This window comes from Bactrocera neohumeralis, unplaced genomic scaffold (genome assembly GCF_024586455.1).
Source record: "Bactrocera neohumeralis isolate Rockhampton unplaced genomic scaffold, APGP_CSIRO_Bneo_wtdbg2-racon-allhic-juicebox.fasta_v2 ctg100, whole genome shotgun sequence".
In the NCBI taxonomy this organism is placed as follows: Eukaryota; Metazoa; Arthropoda; class Insecta; order Diptera; family Tephritidae; genus Bactrocera; species Bactrocera neohumeralis.
In genome coordinates this window covers 339211-360039 of record NW_026089625.1, presented here as the reverse complement: position 1 = coordinate 360039, position 20829 = coordinate 339211, and the positions used below count along the sequence as shown (strand labels likewise).

Genomic DNA, 20829 nt, shown 5'->3' with positions numbered 1-20829 from the left:
AAGTCCTAAAACTAAAAGAGTCAGATATAGGGTTATATACACCAAAGTGATCGGTGTGACGAGTAGAGTTGAAATCCGGATGTCTGTCTGTCTGTCTGTCCGTCCGTCCGTCCGTGCAAGCTGTAACTTGAGTAAAAATTGAGATGTCATGATGAAACTTGGTACACGTATTTCTTAAGTTCGAAGATGGGCAAACTCGGCCAACTGCCACGCCCACAAAATGGCGAAAACCGAAATCGGTACACAACCACGCCTTCTTCCAATATAACGCTAATTTGAATCCCATCTGATGCCTTCTCTGTATAATATATATATTAGGATCCAATGATGATAGCGGAATAAAACTTTACACAAATACGGTATTTGAAAAATATGTAAATGACGGATAATGAAATCTCGATTATCACTTTATCCTTTTTTTGGTGGCTATAGGTCTTTGAAGTGTTTTGATTAGAGCGGGTTCATGCTTTTTAGACCATGATCTCTTGCTTTTTATATTCTTTTAATCATCCCACTTTTCGTCACCAGCAACAATGCTGGTGCAAAATTGATAGAACTATATCTCTGGCGGAAAAATGGCAAAAAGTGGTCGACCAAAATGGTATATATGTATTTGTTTATTTATTTAATACAAAAATATAAATAAAAAAATAAGTTGGAATTTAATTAAAAATACGAAAAGACTTTTTCGACTACCTATATAATAGTAAAGCAGTTAAGTGTGAAGTTAGCTTGCGAAAAAATAAGACCAGGTGATATCATCAAACGAAATTACTTAGTAAGAGAATAAATCTTAATGATAAAAGTCTTTCCATTTTGAAATGTTTATGATAACGATATACATATGTATGTAATTATGCGTTTCGAGTATGGACCGATTAAGCTCATGTCATAGTACATATGTACTTGTATATATGTATTTCTCTCGCAGTCTAAAGAAAGCTACTAATAATTTTTATAAACAAAATAAACATTACAAAGAGTTCACACGTTTCACGTTCATTTGATTGCCGCCATTTATTTCGCTTTCGCTTTCAGCTCATCTAGGAAGTGAACTACACGCCTATGAACAGGCGATCATCGAGCAAAAGCAAGGCCCTTCCAAATTCCGCTCCAAGTGCTTATCGCTTAGTGGCGCTTCCATTACCATTGTGCGATGTCAGCAATTAGTGGCGTTGGCAGCAACTACGTCAACGATTGGAACTGATTAACAGCGCTCTTTGCTGTACACCCAACGCATGTTTCGGGTTTTCTGCGACGCTAAAGCAGCACCGTCCAATATTTTTGAGCACTCTGATATGTGTATGTACATATGTACATATATATAATATGTATATTATGTGTATATGCCCATATGAGTATATGTATATCGCTGAGGGTATCGCTGTCACGGTACACGATCGTGCATATTTGGCTACGAAGCTTTTTGGTTGACCCACTTCTGAAGCTAAGTTGATTTTCGTTTTTGAAATTCGTCGCTCCAACTTTTGCTGGGCGCCCAAAAGATTTCGATGACGTTTTTGGCGTTCGAAAGTTTTTTGTATGGCGTGTTGTTGATGACGGAGCTGCGTGTTTGTTGTTGGCTACGCATGTCGTGTATTTTCGATTTTAAATTTTTTATAAGTTTCAGGAATTTTAAATTTCAAGTTCGGTTGGAGAGCGTAAGGCTTATACCAATAAAAAATAAATACAATTGCCGTCACTTTTTAAATTCTCTCCGCACATGTGCTCATAATAGAAGTGTACAGTAATCCACAACTTTCACTTACGCCGGCGTCAAAAGTTTTTTTGTGTGAAATTTTAATTTGTAATGCAATTTCATGTCTCCACCATATAAAGTTGCTGACAATCAATTAATATAATTGAAGTGTCCGCTGCTGCGTTGTGTGTATCACCACATGTTGCCGCGCATACGAGAAACTGCAGCTTAAAGGCTGGCGCAAAAAATTAATATTCAACTTGGAAAACAATACACGGAAGACAGACGAGCAAAAGCAGCAAAAGCCAAGTACAAAGTTTCTGTTTTTAAGTATTTTTATTACATTTTCCGATGTTCTGTTCACAAGCGCTTCATCCACTTACTGCCCACTTATGCGATTTTTACTTTTTTGATTCGTTTATTCGCAGACAGCAGCACGGCGCTGAGCAATGTGAGCGTCTCCATACCTTCGGCCGTTAAACGTGGCGATAACGCCATCTTAATCTGCAATTACAACCTGGAATATGAAAATCTATATACAGTTAAATGGTATCGTGGACGACGGGAATTTTATCGCTATACGCCGAAAGAGAATCCAGCGTTGAAGATATTTCCGGCAAGTGGCGGATATTCGGTTGACGTAAGTAAAAAAAAAAAAACACTGCTGCTATTTTATACTTATATTACATACATACTAGTCCATATGTACATACATATGTATATATTTTATATGAGACAATAAATGAAGAAAAACATGGACAATGATCATGGGCTGGTCGAGCATAAAAGTATAGTATATGTACATTAGGGTGCACCTTAGCTATACGGGAGAAAAAAAATATAGCGTACAGGGCACCACACCCCCCCAAAAGTTGCATTAGAGTATAATATTATGTTCTGCAAAAAATTTTGGCGATTGGATAATGGGAAGACGTGCCGCAACGAGGGTAAAGTGACCATGTTTTACAAATTTTGTATAACATGGTCACTTTACTCCAATCGCCAAAATTTTTTGCAGAACATAATATTATACTCTAATGCAACTTTTGGGGGGGGGTGTGATGCCCTGTGCGCTATATTTTTTTTCTCCCGTATAGCTAAGGTGCACCCTAATGTACATACATACATGCCTATAAGCATGTAAGAAGTACTCATGAATGAAATTGTTTATAACCATTGTCACACTTGCTCAACCAGGATGTGGAAAATTAATTTTCTCTCAACTCGCCGTTATGCATATAAAATACCAGGGAAGGTAGAGATCGCCATTAGTGCTAGTAGTGCTAATTTTTTTGTTTTAGTACGTCGTTTTATTTATTTCCACTTGTTGGCCTTGAGCGTAGTAATTGCTTTGTTATTGCACTATATTCGCCCTTTCTTTTCTCAGTTTGCTCGGAATTAATTTAGAAATAGAAATCGTAGCAACGGCATTAAGAGTTAAAGTTGAAAATAAGTCAGCATTGTTACAGAAATTCTCATTTTTTTTTCACTTCTTTACTCACTCTCACTCACATGCGTCCCTTGTTGCTTGCGTCCAGCCAGTGGCCGTTTCATTAAGAATTTTTAGCGCGTGCCGCAAAATTTCAACTTTAATTACGCTGACACGTCGAAAGGCGGTTTGCGGCTGAGAGTCATGCTGTGAGCGAATATTTCGTTGTTGCAATGGCTTTACCTTAAAATAACAATTTAATGTTTCACTTTAATTACAGTTTTTAATGTTGTGAGCTGTTTTTCGAAATAGGGAGGGAAGTAACCTTTAAATTTTTATCAGAACTTTCTGATGTGATCGCTTTTGTCAAAATATTTTGATTGAAACTGATAATTAAAAAGCTGTTTTACATTTATTGAGAACACCAGAGAAAATGTTGGCATTGTTGTGAGAGCCGCCAAACGCTCATGATCTCAAAAGACATATTTGAAGGTTAGGATAGGTTGGATAAGTTTAGGTTAAATGGAGGATCCCTCAGCATTGCCTAGACTGTTATCTAAAGCCATTTGTGACGCCAAACGAGTAGACACTGTAATTGGAAATCAGTTCTGTATCTGTCTTAAATGAGTTAAGGTGTTTTATTTCTATTTCGGCTCTGTCACCTAGATGTCTTAGAAGTTTCAATCCTTGATCTCGCAAAAGCGGGGCGTTCGAAGTGTTGCGATGGTTCTACATCATTTTCTTCAAAAACTGATGCAACAGACATCCGGTAAGATTTGTTTCTGCATGAATCTCGATAGGACAATATCCAGTCAGTAAACCTACAACCACTCAAATGTGAACCTTGCTGAAATCGAATTCCTTAGAACTCTCTCAGTTTACCCTGACCCAGAACGGCCTTGAGATGTTATAGCCTACTTCCCACACGTTCTCATTCTGCAGATTTTGAAGCTGAAGTTCCCGTCCTGGTAAGCTTATTAGCATTACAGTTTCCTGTAACACCGCTGGGCCAGGCACCCAAACCAGTCTAATCACAAAGTAACTCGATGCTAGAGATAAGAAGTCTAGGCTTGCTTTCACTAGTTTTGAGCTCACTGTCAGCTAAATCACGGCAAACATTACCGCCCTACTATCGGAGTGGATATTCACCACACTGAAGGAGACTGCGCTCCAGAGTAGTGAGTCTACTGCTACCTTTTTGGCAGCCACCTCCGCTTAAAAGAATCTGCAGCGGTCAGCAACCCTAAAATAAGAACTGACGGAAAGTTCCTGACAGTGAACTCTTCCAATAACCCTCTGCCTTGAATGTGTACGAGCAGAGAACACATTACCATGGCTACGTTCAGCGATCTGGTAATCCAAATATTTTGGAATGAAATAAAAGTGTGCAAGGATTACAGAGTGCCTAGGCTCTCAGTCATCTAAGTGCCCAGATTCTCTGAGTCTGAGGGCAGCTTTCGCGGCGATACATTTTGCAGTTATGCCCACGGTGCTATATACAGCAAGACATTTAGTGCTATAGTTAATGTGGTTCATAATGCACTACAAATACTGACAATGAGAGCAACCTATTAAACACTATCCTATTTTTTCCAGCGCCTTCCACCGAACAAAGTTTCCGTAGAACATTATAGGCTTAACTATGGTTTCACTTTTGGTGAGAACTCTCAACACTGCTGCAGTATAGGGCAACCGTTACCTTCCTTGCTCTTTCTTCGTCGTAGGGTTTTCACGAACGCTTCCCGTCAAGGATACTTAACGCACCTTCCATCAGTAAGCGGAACGCATTTTCGACTGAAAAATGCTGAAAATACGTTCCGCCTACTGTTGGAAGATGCATTCCAGGTATTTTGTACTACGTAGTGAATAAAACCAGCTCGTATTGCTAGGATCTATGGAAAGCTCATTTTCAGCAGCCCAGAGCTGACGGTAGTAAGGTACGCCTGAGTTAGCTCATGCACGGCATTCAGGAAAATTTACTCAACCATTAGAGCTATGCCCTATTCCAAGAAGTTTGAAGATGAGATGCTTAAGATTCGATTGAACTACAAACCTAAGCAAAGCTCTATTGACCGCTTTAAGCAGAACGTTGTTGAATGCCTCACCGATATCGAGAAAAGTCCTCACTGCAAATTTCTTGTATCTTATCGTATTCTCGAGTTAGGAGACAAGTGTATGCCAGGCAGTGCCCACTGACCTACCTTTGCAATACTTGCAATTTTTTGGAATACTACCCTTTATGTGCAGATCAAATAGCTTGGGAGACTGTGTTCACACAAGAATTCAGATACAGCTGCAAGACAAGCATGTGCTGCTAATTTGCAATTTTACGTCCGTCCATTCACTTGCTCCATAGATTAATGCGCTAGACATACATATATGGTACATATGGATACGTTAGTAGTTGCTTGTAGAATCAGTAATTATAAAATATTGCATATGGCGCACATATTTAAATAAATTATTTTATGTGTGTGCATACACATATGTATATTTGTTTGTAGTTCTTTTTTATTTATAAGATGTGTTTTTCTCCATATACTTTCATACTTTTGTATATATGTACATACATAATTAAAATAAAAGAAATTTATTAATGTCATGCGCAGCGGGTCCAAGCCATGCTTATTGAAAATTCCCTTGTGACTCAAAAATGCACTCCCGGGCAAAATCAAAATACATATACGCGATATGTGTTCCATGGCAAGAACAGCGGTCGCGTATTCTTGGACAGAAATAACATGTACCCTGCAGGAAGACGCTGTGGTTCCAAATTATTTCGGATATAAGCTTTCTTCGATTCGCTAAGTGATACTCTCCAGCGAATTGATCAAACTATACCAGTTATTCAAACAAACGGGCAGCAATCATCTGACGCATCCACAATAGTTTTAAAAGCTCTATTTATTCTTGCAAATCCATTTCATCTCCTTCAAAGTAATCCCCTCCTGCTGCAATACACTTATGCCATTGATTTTTTCAGTCATCATAGTACTTGGAAAAATTATCCGTCATGATGGCCATCAGAGCCTTCTTCGATTCAGCTTTTATATCCTCAATTGAGTCAAAACGGTGTCCTGGGTGTGATCTTTTGAGTTTGCTGAGCAACCAGAAGTCACACGGGGCCAAATCAGGCGAATACGGTGGTTGCGGAACAATATTTGGTTTTTTCGGTTTAGCTCGCTTTTAGCACCATATTCGGGTTTTTCGGAATCGTAAGCGTAGATCCAAGTCTCATCTCCAGTTATCAGCGGTTATGCGTTTAATTACGTTTCGAGATTTGACTCTTCTCAAGCCCAATTCGTCTTTCAAAATCGCCTGCACCGATCCAAATGATACGCCCAAACTATCAGCAAAGTCTCCAATAGTTAATCGACAATTTTCAAGCACCATTTCTTAGACTTGTTTGACGTGATGTTTATCAGTCTATGTTTTTGGCCGATTTGACACCACATTTTTCTCAACACTCCCACGATCGACTTTGAACTCGTTGTACCACTTGCAAACACTTTTAGAAGACAAAGTTTGATCCCAAAGGCTTTTTGCAACATCCTCAACGCAAGCGAAATTTCATTCCGTAAACAACATTTAATCGAACTTCTTTGTTCAATAAATTCAGACATAGTAAAAATCGAAGAATTCACTTTTAGAGCCTCACAAAACGACGCGTATCTCAAATACTAATGAATATTTGGACTTAGCATACATGTCACTAGCAGTACTATCAACTTATATAAAAAAAATGTACCGATTCGAACAACACAATAATGCCTTTACTTTCAATTTGATCACAGTAGTATCTGCATACATTCTCGCACGAATTCAACTCGATAACCTGGTTGTTGCTTTTACATATAATTATATTGCCAGAAGCGATTAGGAAAATGGCGTACTCGTATTAAAGACTGCCATTGTGACCTTTGTCTTTCTCAAACAGATATTGGCAACTCATAGCGCCATATGCGAGTTCTTTGGTTCTAAGTTTCCTACTGGGAATTTTATGTATAGAAACAGTTCACAGCAACATCATACAACATTTGAGTAATTAAGCATTAAATGTGCATACATTTGTTATTTACTTGTATATCGAAATTATTGCAGAAACATCAATTTCCTGGAATTAATTAAAGAGAGACTTATTTCGGTATGCCAGTATTATGGGAGTATACTTTCAAAAGCAGTTTCATATATTGTGAATCAATCTTATTGCATGTTTATTTGTATGTAGAATATGAAGAGAAGATTACGCGACATTTTTGATTGGATCTTGTATTCTTTAAATTAGTTGATTTCTCTACTTAACAGTATTGAATATCGAATATGAAAGAGCAAACTAAATTTCTTTGCTGTATAGAAATAAAAAACAAGGAATAAACAATAGAGTATTCATAGTTTATTCTTTAATTGTAGAATTTATATAATTCAGCTTAAATGTATATTTTGCAGATGGCCGAATCGAATGCCACACATGTTTTTATCAGAAATCCCACTTCTGGCAAATATAGCTGCGAGGTTTCAGCCGACGCGCCATCCTTCAACACATTCTTAGTGTCTGGAGAAATGGAAGTTGTAGGTGAGTGCTTATGACATTGAAACCTTTTAAATGAATCATACGACTTTTGTTCTGTAATTATATTTAATTATTGGAAAACATCACTTGTATTCTCTTCTTTGTAGAATTACCCACGCAACGCCCGGTTATAACTGGGATTCATTCTCGTTACCGTCTCGGTGATGTCATTAATGGCAACTGCTCATCCGACTTTTCAAAGCCGGCAGCGAATTTATCTTGGTGGATCAATGACTTGCAGGTAGGTATATGCTTTTGTTGATTTGTGTCTTTAAGCTTTTCTCAAAAGAACTTATGGAGCGGCGAGTTTTTATACTCTGAGCAGGATATATCAAGTTTGCACAAAGTCTCAAACACCCAAAAGGAAATAATAATGATCAGCATGACTAGCTGAATCGATCTAGTTATGGCCGTTGGTTCATCGGAATGCATGAGTATATGGGCTAACTAGTCCCTCAGGGCTTGAGATATTATTTTGAAATTTGGCACACGTATTTTTCTCTCCAAGAAGCTGCTCATTTGCCGGAACCGCTGATATGGGACCACTATATCATATGGTTACCATACAAACTGAACTATCGGAATCAAGTGCTTGCATGGATAACTTTTTCATTTGAAGAGAAATGCTTAGAAATTGGCACAGATTATTGCAAATAATGAAATTTAAAGAATTTTGGTTGCCATTTTTATGCTAGAAATTTTATTCCATCAGTGTAAAATTTTTCTGGTTTCATGGCTAAAAACTGCGACAAGTAATTTTCACAGGCTTCTCTTCGGGCCAACTTTACTCCATTAAGGTAGTTCTGCATTGTCGAAACCAAATGGTAGTCCGACGGTGCAAGGTCAGGGCTATATGGTGGATGCATCGAAACTTCCCAGTCAAGCTCTCTTAGTTTTTGCAGAGTTATCAAAAATGTGTGTGGTCTAGAGTTGTCCTGTTCTGTTGATCAGTTCTGGCGGTTTTTTGTTTTGATTGCTTGCTTTAATCTGAGCTTCACCACGCTTGGAACTTGATCTTATTCGCACATCATTGTCGCATTTGATCCACTTTTCGTCTCCTGTTACCATTCGCTTCAGAATGGATGAAAGATGTTAATTCGGTCCTTTAAATTTTTCGAAGCAAATTCTTGTGGTACCCAGACATCGAGTTCGTTTTGTAGCCAGCCTTTTTTAAATGATTCAAAACCGTTTTATGATGGATTTAGTTCCTAATTCCATAATTTCATCAACTTTTTCAACGATAGATCGACCAGAACGGAAGCGAAGGAACCATTGTTGTGCTGCAGGAATTGATACACCATCGACTCCGTAAACTCAACAAATTTCTTTAGTGGCTTGCATGGCATTCTTCCCTTTTTTTTTCCAAAAATTTCAAGATATAACGCATTTTTTCATTATTTTCAGTAATTTTTTAACAGCTTTTTTGTTTAAATTAAGCTTAAAATCTCACCTTTCCAACACTTTACAATATGGCACAATGTGGTATCCAGTTTTTCCTTGTATTGAAGATATTAGCAAATAGTGTCGAAATAGGTTATCGGAAATAGATTTAGATAGATATTTATTAATTTAGTGACATTAAAATTGACTCAATTCAGTCACATATTTTTCTCAGCACATTTGCATATTCATAATGCTTGATGTGTGACATTCAATTGCTTCGATATTACTGCACTTTTTGCAACTTGTTTGCTGCTGATGCTGCCGCTGCTACACATTTTCATTAAAGTGTCGCATAAATCAAATCAGAGACGAAAAAATTATGATTTTGCTGCACTCATGCCATACATACCCCGCGGCTTCCGCTTTCTTCTTAAACAGCACCATTCGCAGTTGGGCTCAGCGACCCTCAGCTAGTTGGCAGTGTAGCGGCATTGAAAGAGCTTAGAGCCAATCAAATTTCACTTGGCATGCTTGTAACGACACTCAACGGACGATAGCAGTGCTGAAGGACATTTCGGTGGAAGAGAGCAAACTCCAAAAAATATTCTTAATGAATGTTCCACTTACCGATTGCTTCCAAATAGCAGCTCACTTCCACTCCTTGAGCAACTACAGCCCGTAAATTGCAGCGAATGTCCAAAAAAATTCAATTTGAAATCAATATTGGCTAAAAGTCATTTTGCCGAAATGGACAGCAACTGCCAGCCAACTACTAACGGCATTCCAAACGTCAAACAAATCTAGTGCAACAACAACAATACGTGTAAAAATGCAAAAGTAAAACAGCAAAATCTTGAAATATGTTGCTAAACCCCGAAATGTACAACACAAAACGAATAGAAATAAAATGAGGAAAATACCAAAACTCTCCGAACAGATTTATGAAATGTCGAAGAAAATGAAATGCCAGCATAGCCGCAAGCCGTGCTCGCTATGCGGGCGAAGCAGTGGGCTGTAAGCGTGTCGCCTTAGATCTCGGCTATGGTGTCAACGCGCCGAAAGTGACATATGCTTGCAGTCCTGCCAACGCTGCTCGGCTGCCGTTGGCGTGTTACCCTAAACACACCTACATCATTTCAACTAACTTTACCGCAAGACATTACGCTTTTTTATTTCAGTTTTCTCTGGCTTTCCAAATTTCCTGCAACATTTTTGCTTTGTTTCTGGCGAATTTTTCATTTAATAGAGAGACGTATGTAGTTGTTTTTCGGTAAATAAAGAACTCTGTTTTTGCAAGCGTGACTTTGATACCTCCCAGGGCTATTTCACCTCGAACAATTTAAAATTTATTAAAAATCATGATTTGCGCTTTGACATTCACTTGCCACATGCGGGTGTAAAAACACATAAATACTTTGCTCTAGTTTGGAAATAAGCTGTAATGAGGAGGGCTGTGCTGGCGCTTCGCCATTATTTAAAGCTTGAAATTTTCACCAAATTAAAGATTTTTGCGTAATTTATTTGACCTAAAACAATATTAGCCACTGGCGTCGGCAAAAAGCAGAAATTTATATGTGCGAATGAAACGCCGTGCGGCAGGCGGCAAGCTTCATACTAATGCTGTGCAGTGAAATGAAATGAAAGTTTATTGATTTATGCATTTGTTGGCAAACTCAAATTGAAAATTTCAGCTTTTACTGCGTCAACGCCACAAATTTTTTATTATTGCAATTTTTTCTCAAAACTACTTCAACTAAATTATTTTTTTGTGAACCACACTTGAGCGAAGCGGAAGTTGCACTCGAACGCTCAGTGGTGGCGGCAACTTGTAATGCAGGTACCTGTAGCCACTTGAGCGCTGATTGCGATTTCTGTTTTCACTTCCGTGTTACGACGCCAACGCCAGCGCCAACGCCAGCGCCACCGCTATCGCCAACTCTGGCTAACTGCGTATGCGGTAGCCACCGCTCGCTCTGCCGCCAGTGCGACAACTCTTGACAAACTTTTCTGCGTCTACCAAAGAAAATCTGTAGTTTCACTAGACATACACACACAAACCCACCTTTATAGCCTCGGTGACTTCACTTGCTGCGCATACGCACACATTCGTAGCACAGTTCGTACTGCACACATATGCATATACGCACGCACATACATATTTAAGAGTACAATAGTTTGCGTAGTGAATGCAGAAATTCTCAACTTTACGACTTTGCTCGCAAATCAACAGAAAATTCGTTCATTTCTGGTTTTTTATTAGAATTCCTCGCTTTTTTGTGACTTTGCCAAGTGTCACTTACTCACAAACACGCACAAGCAAACTGACTTGAACACCAACACACACACACACACACGCACACATAAAAACACACTTCGAGTCTGCTCGTATAAATGCGGGTTCATGCAGGCGTTTGCATGATCGTGTTGAGTTGTCGAGTAGTCGAAATTACATCGCATTAGGTGGGCGTCATTCTTTCGGAACTAAGCTGCGAATAAATGGGTGGAAATTACATAACCTGCCAGGTCGTATATGTGACAAAGTTGTTTTTGAGTAGCGCGTTTGCAGTAGATGTGCTTGATTTAAAGCTGCATCGGGTGTAAAATTTGTGTTGTAACTTCCCTCAGCCGAAACGCTTTCACATTTCAAGAGCAAACTATTGAAGTCGAAGCCTTTTTCGGAACTGCATATGAATGTATTTGCTATCTCGACAGGGTTGGAATTATTTTTCAAGAAATCTAAACAATAAACTCAGTTATTATTTTATATCTAGAACTTTTTATTTCTATTTATATAAATAAAAATATAAAAAAAAATAAGTTGAAGCTTGATTAAAAATACCAAAAGACTATTTCGAGTAACCAATATATTGGTTATTTATTTATATATATTTTTTTGTAATATATTTTCAAGCCTCCACCAGATTCTGTTCGCACATTTGGCATTCAACGTCATTTTTCGGAGAATTTGGAATCTGCGATAGTGGAAATTAACATTGTTGCTGAACTGCATCATTTCATCAAGGGTCGCTTAAAGGTATTGCTGGCACATGCCTCAAAAATACTGTTTGTAATAAATTACAATTTTTTTATATTTCTGCTCCGATCTTTGCAGCTGAAGTGCTCCGCTCGTATCTACGATATTTATGTGCAAGAGGCTGAGAAGCTTATCGAGGAAGATCGTCCGCGCATATTGGCTTCAGGCCGTTCGCCAGAGCTGAATATGTATCCATTTGATCATTTATCGGATACGGAAGGTTTCGATGAACATAACGAACTGTACTTAACACATTATAATAGTAAGTAAAATAATAATGATTTCTTGCAATTCGGGAGTTATTTAAAGTACTGTTTAAGCTCGATTGACAAGAAATTAAAAAAAACTGAAAAAATATGCTAAATATCTTCGAATGTTTCTGTTATTGAAAAACGTTACATTTATATGTTTCTTTCGCGGCATACTATATACCGAATAACGGGTGATTTTCGTGAGGCCAGGAACGATCCCACTTCGACTGCTCTAGAAGCTAGTCCGTTATGAATCTTAAGAACGGATCAAAACGACCTTCGTAAATCTAAAAAAAACTGTGAAAGTTTGTTAAATCTCTTCCTATGGTTCTTTAGTCGAAAAACTGTAAATTTATCCAGCACCAAGTGCCCGAAAGCAGGCTAGCTTTTTTTTTGCAAACTCATCGGCTTTCTAGTTCCCTATTTCGCTGTGACCAGGTACCCAAAGAAGTTTAGTATAGAAGAAAATTGATGCTACAGCTAGTGTGGTCATGCTTTCCTTGACCAACTTTGAGCTCATTGTCAGCGATCTCAATGCCAGGGTTTGTTCGGAAAGTAATAGGACATCTTTTGCATCGGGTTTTGCCATATTTAGGCTATAGGGGGTCTGCGGAAGCGTTGGGATGCCGGCCTTGGTTAGGTAGCTGTTCACAAGAATGACGGTGTGAGCCGGGGCGTTGTCGTGATGCAACTTCTAATCGGCTGCGATGCCTTGTCGGACCCGATTGACCCTTCATTTGAGTCTCTTTAGGACTTCGACGTAAAACTTGGCGTTGACGGTTTGTCCAGGAGAGACAAATTCATGGTGGATGATGCCTTTGATGTTAAAAAAGACAATAAGCATCGTTTTCACTTTGGTTTTGCAGGTCGCAGGTCTCTCAGCACGGTCTTCATTAGCGACCTCTTCGCGTCCCTCCAAAAAGGCCTGGTGCCACCGAAACAACATCAATAGCTGCAACTTAGCACAATCAACTTTTGTCTCTCGATAGAATACTCCCCCTCGAACCTTCCCCTTGAGCTTCGATCCATTCGTGAAAAGCTCATTATGTCTCCAACGATTTCGCCCCATTCATATACCTCTCAGAGGTATAAGCTCCGCGGAGCAGTGGTTCAAGTTATCAGCGATTAAATCTAAGTGCGAAGGATTTTAAAATGTCCCACTCTGGGCTCCTTAATGTGTTCGACTTTCCAGAATCTGACGGCAATCATCGCAGCGATGCCAATGTTAAAGATGTGATGTATATAAAATAACAATAAAATATATTTACGAACAGTTTTACAGCTATGAATTTATATATGTACTCACGTTCATCTCTATTAATGACCATTTATACCTACGATGGGGAGTTGTCTAGCAAAAAGCGTTGTCAGGTTTCTCCAAATACAGAAATTTCCGGACCTATTTAAATGGCTACAATAATTCAAAGTACAAAGCAATTTCCTTTGTCATAAAAATTTTCCAGCATATTTTGATCGAATATTAACGCGATTTTGCCATCGACAAACCCATTACAAGTACACAACTGACTATCTTTCTGCTAGTGTGCAAACAAAACAACCGTTGGCATCTGCCAATTTATGTATATACATTTTGAAAATCATTCATTGCGAAAATGCATAAAACTATGCGTAAACAAGACTAATGAGTCGAAAGGATACAAGTGGAGACTGGCTAAATTCGAAAGAGTGCTGAGAGGTGCTGCGGGCAAAATGTTGTGGTAGTAAATTTGTATAAAATATATATTGGAGTAATAAGGGAAATAAGGGTACTTAGTTGTACAACGGAGAAATAGAAGGAAGAAAAATGGCAGGATGTGTTGGCCGATGAGCGAAAGCAAATGCTGCTTTTGTTTCTAATGCTCGTATTGTGCTGTGGACAAGCTTTCGTTACAGCTGCACTTGTTGTTGTTGTTGTTGTTGTTATTGCCGGTAGAGGATATGAGACATTAAAAATCATCTTGATTAATAACCCAACGTTAGTCAAGCATAATATTGTCTAAATGAACGCAAATGCGCAAACATTCGAATGCCACGAATGGCCATGCAGCAACTATGTATTATTAGCTGGTCTGTGTGGCAGTTGCTGTTGCTGCGGAGAAGGAAGTTGGAGTCCATGTATACAAACAACATAATGATACGTAAAATGATGTTTAATAGACAAAAGGCAGTCGAGCTTTAGCAGCGGCGAAAATCAGTACAAAAGAAACAAATGACTGCTGATGAGGAATGTTATCGGTGCGGCAGCCGTTGAAAGTGTGAGGAGTGAGCAAATATGAAACGTTTGAATGGCGATTTCACATTCATACATATACTTGTTTTAATAACTTTATGTAGTCCCGTAGTCCCTATAGGAAAAACCTGAAACCTGCGGAACTTACCGAAATTCTTCTGCTAAAGTGGGACAATTTGGCAAGTTGTTGCTATTTAAACGTGAAATAGAAGTGTTCTTCAACTTTTACTACAGAACGTGACAATATTGTTCAAGACGGTACAAAACAGCTTTGCGGCGGCTTAAGAGCAATGCCACAGAGGCCGATAGATTGGCGGCTGAACTGATTAAAGCCGGCGTCCAGGAGCTGGAAAGCGCAAGTTTTAGCTGCTTAGCATGATTTGATCGGATGAATACATGCCCAATGATTGGAATATGAGTGTTTTCTGTTCTATCCAAACGAAGGGAGATCCCATTGTCTACGCTAATTATCGCGGGATCAGCCTTCTTAACATTGCTGATGAGGTTTTATCGTCAGTGCTGTATGAAAGACTTAATTCTATTGTAAATAAACTGATTAGACCTATCAGTGCGCCTTTAGGTGTAGTAAATTCACCATAGACCAGATTTTTAAATTACATCAAGTCCTGATCCTTGACAGACAAGTAGACACCCATTACCTTTTTGTCCGTTTCAAAGCCGCTGTAGACAGCCAGTGATGCCATTTCTAAGTTTGGTATGCCGGCGAAATTCATACGGTTATGCAAAATGACGTTGAGCACAACCATCAGCTCCGTCAAAATCGGGAAAGACCTTACCGAGTCGTTCGAAATTGGGCGAGGTTTCAAATAGAGTGATTCCCGTTCGACTTTGTTGTGAGCGATGAATATCGCAGAAAATTGAACCACGAATTTTATGAACTCCACGGCGACATGGAAATAGTTAAAAGTATAGAAATCTAAAGATTGCGCTGGGTTGGCCATGACGTTCGCTTGAAAAATGTTGCTTTAGCGAAAAGCTCCTTCAATACCAGACCAAAGAGTGGACAACGGCTGCAAGATAAAGAGATTCCGGCCTTCTCCGTGGATGAAACCTAAAAAAAGACTGCTAAAAGATGTTGTCCGTAAAATGCCTTATGGTCAAAAAAATAATAATCAAAAACTGACGAAATGACGGTATTTAAAAAATTAAATTTTTCCAAAATTTTCGTAATTTTTGGCATTTGAAAATTGGAGCTTTTATCTGAATTAAATTAATTTGATTTTGAGAAAAACGCGTTTACATATGAACTGATTGAACTGAGCGCTATATTTCATATATAAATTTAAAATTTTAGTACTAAAAATAATAAAATATCGAAATGTGAAAAAATATTTATTTTTTGCACAGTAGGTTTGTCCCCTAAAGTCTCCAAGCAGTGCAATTTCCTGCAGGGCGTACACACCTAGTGATATTGGCTAGAGTACACTCTGGCTATCAATCTTCAAAGCTATTACTATACCCAAATGCAATAAAAATACGAATTTGCTCTTATGTACACATATATTTATAAGCTCACTCGCTTGCATATACATATATACATACGTACTATTTGCATAGTATCTGCTAGATTAAAGCCGCTCATCCCGCCGGCATCATGCCATTCACGAAGAGGAAAGAAGCAAATCCCATAAAATCTTTTGCCTGATTGTTTTTTAACTGACACGCAACGCTCAGGAATATGAATAGAACCATGGCTTCAACATATATATGTATATGTATACATATGTACGTATATATGGTACAATACTTACCGTTTTCTGTTTTGCGAATTAAAGGAGATATTCAGAATGCGAACACCATTACATTGATTAAGTGCCAAGCATTAAATCAAAGTTAGTGAAAAATTTGCTAAAGCACAAATGAATGGCGGTCGCCAAATGGTGTATACAGACGGAGATGAAGATCAAACCGAAGAACGAAGCGGAGGAAATAAGTGAAAACGTGAAACAAGTGTGTGCCTTACACTGAGCAAATTTTCGCAAGTTAATGAGAATTAAAGAAATATTTTAATTTTGACGTTAAATTCTAAAACTTTAATCACATAAACATACATTCAAGCTAATTGGTTAAATTCAAACAAAATTATCGGTAAATTTTCCATAATGTTTGAGGTTGAATTTAAAACTAATTATTGCCGAAATTTCGAAATTTCCGATTTCCGATAAGAAATTAAGTCGCATATCCGGCAGTGTATTAAAACCGCTATGTGTACCATACGCTAATATGTAAAGAGTATTAGCTTCTGCTGCAGAAATCGAATTCCCGACTTACATACATAAGTCATGGAAACCACCAATCTTTGTAATTAAGAAGTGCATACTCGTACACATGTACAATTGTAGAAGTAATACCGTTAAAAGTATGTATGTATGTACATATATACGTATGTATATGTATATCACATATATGTATATATGTTACGTACATTTATATCGTTGCGAATGGTTAAGTTAGTTCAGCATTAAATGATTAACGCTGAGCTTTCGCAATTAATTCAAAGATTAATACCACCAAGGGGAGTCATTTCGCCTCTTGGTACATGACGCCATATACACACACTTACACAAGTGCGGCAACTATGTTATGTACAAGTACATATGTATATGATATACATATGGCGGCATAATCGTATTACCAGTCGCAACTAACCGAAAGCTTGAGTTATTGATGCGAATGTACAAGCACTTCCAGTTATATTATTAACACCTACAAGCTATAGAACTCGAACTCGATGCATAGCAGGAAATTGGAAATGATGGGGATTGGAATGACAAGCAATGGCGAATATGCAAAATGAAAACTCAAATTCTTCAATGTTCCGATTTTCAGCGCATGATTTAATCAACTCGCATTGTCAATTTTTGTTTTGGTCTCCGTACAGGGTGTAGAGCTGTAGAGAACTTATTCGAAAATTTTATATCCTGCACAGGGTATATTAAGTTTTTCACGATGTTTGAAATGTCGGAGATTTTATAATATATTGATCTTTTCGTATTTCTACTTTCACACTTCAACTTATTTTTTTATTTTTATAATGAACTTAAATGAAGCAAATATGTACTGTTTTGGTCGACCACTTTTTACAATTTTTCTGCTAGAGACATTATTCCATAATTTAAAACTTTTCTTGTTTCTCAGCGAAAAATTGCGACAAGTAATTATCACAGGCTTCTCTTGAAGCCAACTTTACTCTACTAAGAGAGTTCTGCATTTACCGAAACTAATGGTAGTCCAATTGTGCAAGGTCAGGACTATATGGTGGGTGCATCAAAACTTTCCAGCCAAGCTCTCCCAGTTTTTAAGGAGTCAACAAAAGATATGTGTGGTCTAGTGTTGTCCGGGTCGGTTGATCAGTGCTGGCCGTTTTTTCCAATTGCTTACTTCAATTGTTGACAGTAAAATGTAGAATCAATCGTTAAACTATTCTGGAGCAGCTCATAGTGGATGGTTCCTTTCCAATCTCACCAAGCACTCGGCATAATCTTTCGAAGCGTCCATCCTGACTTCACGACCCTTTGTTGAGCTTTACCACGCTTGTACCATGATCATTTTCACGTATTGTCCGATTTGATACACTTTTCGTCTTCTGTTACCACTCGCTTCAGAAATGGTTCGATTTCATTTCGTTTTAGCAAAGAATCGCAGAAGTGGAACTGCTCATTTGTCGGAACCGCCGATATCTGCTCATTATGGCTGTATATAGCTATCTTACAGACTGAACCATCGGAATCGAGTGCTTTTAGGACGAGATAACTTCAAGAAACTTGGCACGGACTAAGGCTTAAGCCAACGAAGCAATATCCTATGATATAGTTCAGACTATAGCATATAGTTGCCATACAAACTGACCGATCAAAGTTCTTATAGCTATTGAACCACTTAAAATCCACCTCACTGATTATAATGTATAATCAAAATCTGGTGCAGCTAACTGCGATTTAAGAAAAAAGTATAGGGTAGTCGAAAAAGTTTTTTCGTATTTCTAATCAAACTTCAACTTATTTTTGTTTATATTTCTTCTTCTTTTTAATTGGCGTAGACACCGCTTACGCGATAATAGCCGAGTTAACAACAGCGCGCCAGTCGTTTCTTCTTTTCTCTACGTGGCGCCAATTGGATATTCCAAGCGTAGCCAGGTCCTGTTTATATTTACTAATAAATAATTAAAGAAGTATGTACCATTTCGGTCTACCATTTTTAGCCTTTTTCCTTTAAATGAATCTTTAAATCTTCGAAAAAAATACGAAAAGACTTTTTCGACTAATCAATATTTAGCAAACTTTTCAAATAATTGCTATAAATTTTATAATACAAAATATTAAAAATTTACATTTATTTAATGCTCTCTCTTTTTAGATCACGCACCAGCAGTAACGAGAAGAACGAAGGTGCCATTAGAGTCAGAGCTTCTCAAAGTGGCCGTTACCTTTCTGATCATGGCCGCAATCAATAGTCTTTTCAAGCCCACAATAGAAGCAATTGCTCAAGTAGCAGAAGGAACTCACTTGCAGATTCAGAGAAAAAGTAACGAAATCGCCACCGAAAAACGAATTATTTTACAGCAATTCCAGAAGTGTTATGCAGTAATTAATTTAAAAGCGAAGTGTGTCAAAGAGTGTGAACCGACTGCCCGACGTGTGCCGTTTGAAATGCGGTGATAAGTTACAGTAAAATCATGAAAATCATTGGTTACAAATACACATAAGAATCGATAAAAAATATTTAAAAAAATGAAACAGTATAAAGGATTATAAATAATATAAGAACAGATTATGATAAGCTAAATAAACAAAGATATAAAAAACGTGTTTAAAGTGAGCAGTTCATTGTCATCATCATACATCAGCATACATACATACATACATATTTGTCAAGTAATACCATGCATAGCCATACCCAAAAACTGAAATTGAAATTAAGCGGACGTTAAGGGAGATCATTAAGAATAGTGAAACAAACGCTTAGCTAAGAATTGTACTGTAAGTAGAACTTTACTTTTTATTTTTTATGTTTTTATTCTTCACTTGTATCTAAGATTTATTTTCATATAGTTTTTTGTCGTATTTTTTCTTTTTATTTGTAGTATTACCGCCATTTCTTCTCAATTAGATGAACTGTTTTTTCGATAATGCGTTGATACTTACAATTTTTTTTATCTTGTTGGTTTATGGTTCTCAACAATGTTGTCTTATTATTTCTTTAAAGTGATTTTCTTTAATAAGACCCCACACCCTTTAAATTTTATGCATCCTCCATTTTATCTTTTCTTTTTTTTTTTTTTTATTTTTTCCCTGAAATATTACTTTTTTTTTACTTCAAATAATTCCAATTAAGATATTTAATTATTTCTAAGCAATAGTTGTTATAAGTGAAAGTAATGTAATATTTAAACAAATTGATAAAATAAACAATGTTTTCGTTTCACTTACAGTCTTTAAAATAAGCTTTAGTCGGTAATATAATATTATAGGTAGATCAGTGTATATAGGTTTTGAAATATTATAATAAGATGAAAACCATCAGAAATGAAAGATAAAATAATAAATATTAAAGGAAAAATACTTTACCGACGATATGTGGTCGGAAAAAGAAAGGAGATAGGCGCGATAGAGTTTTCATGGTTATAAACGGTAAAGATCGATTCCGGCAAAATTACGAGCCCTACGGAAAAAAGTTTTATGCCAATGTTGTAGGTAATGAAAAAATCTATCTTCTTATCTCTTGTATATAAACTTTTTTCATAACCTTAAAATTTATAAGAAAAATACCAAGTTTTTGGGATTTTTATTTTTATCTTTTACAAAAAAACTTATTTCTTTCGAGATATATAACCGCGGTCAAATTCTTAATAGTGTGAAACCGTAAATGAGAAACTGTTAATAAAGTATACGATATCGCCTTTATAAAAGAAATATTTTAAACCACAAAAGCTCTAACAGTAAGTAAAACAAATCACAAAAAAAAAAAAATCATTGCTTAACTAATTTCAATGAGTTATAAATACATCGAAAAAATGTATGAGGAATTCCGGCAGTCAACAACTTAGTAGCGTAACTAATTGAGCACAAAATTTCGACAAAAAGGTATTAAATACTTTTTTGATTTTTTTTCAAATTAGATATTGTCTTTTTAGGAAATTAGTATTTAGTTACGTAACCTTTATTTCTTTGTATTGCAGCACAGGGTTGTGGCTTTGAGTCAACAAGTTTTTA

General features: G+C 37.2%; 2 protein-coding genes across 3 annotated transcripts in view; both read left to right on the top strand.

The window, feature by feature from the left end:
• LOC126766374 (uncharacterized) overlaps positions 1 to 20041 on the top strand; it is a 180496-nt gene extending 160455 nt beyond the window's left edge. Inside the window, exons 3-8 of the mRNA XM_050484178.1 lie at positions 2128 to 2339; positions 7575 to 7701; positions 7806 to 7939; positions 11993 to 12115; positions 12194 to 12377; positions 18974 to 20041. Coding sequence (XP_050340135.1) covers positions 2128 to 2339; positions 7575 to 7701; positions 7806 to 7939; positions 11993 to 12115; positions 12194 to 12377; positions 18974 to 19275 — 1082 coding nt within the window. The 3' untranslated portion in view covers positions 19276 to 20041. The remainder of the gene's footprint in view (positions 1 to 2127; positions 2340 to 7574; positions 7702 to 7805; positions 7940 to 11992; positions 12116 to 12193; positions 12378 to 18973) is intronic.
• Positions 19536 to 20829, top strand: part of LOC126766372 (uncharacterized) — a 277536-nt gene continuing 276242 nt past the window's right edge. Inside the window, exon 1 of one of the 2 annotated variants that reach the window (XM_050484176.1) lies at positions 19536 to 19596. The gene's annotated coding sequence lies outside the window, so the exon portion shown is untranslated. The remainder of the gene's footprint in view (positions 19597 to 20829) is intronic. The other variant, XM_050484175.1, reaches the window with a different exon arrangement.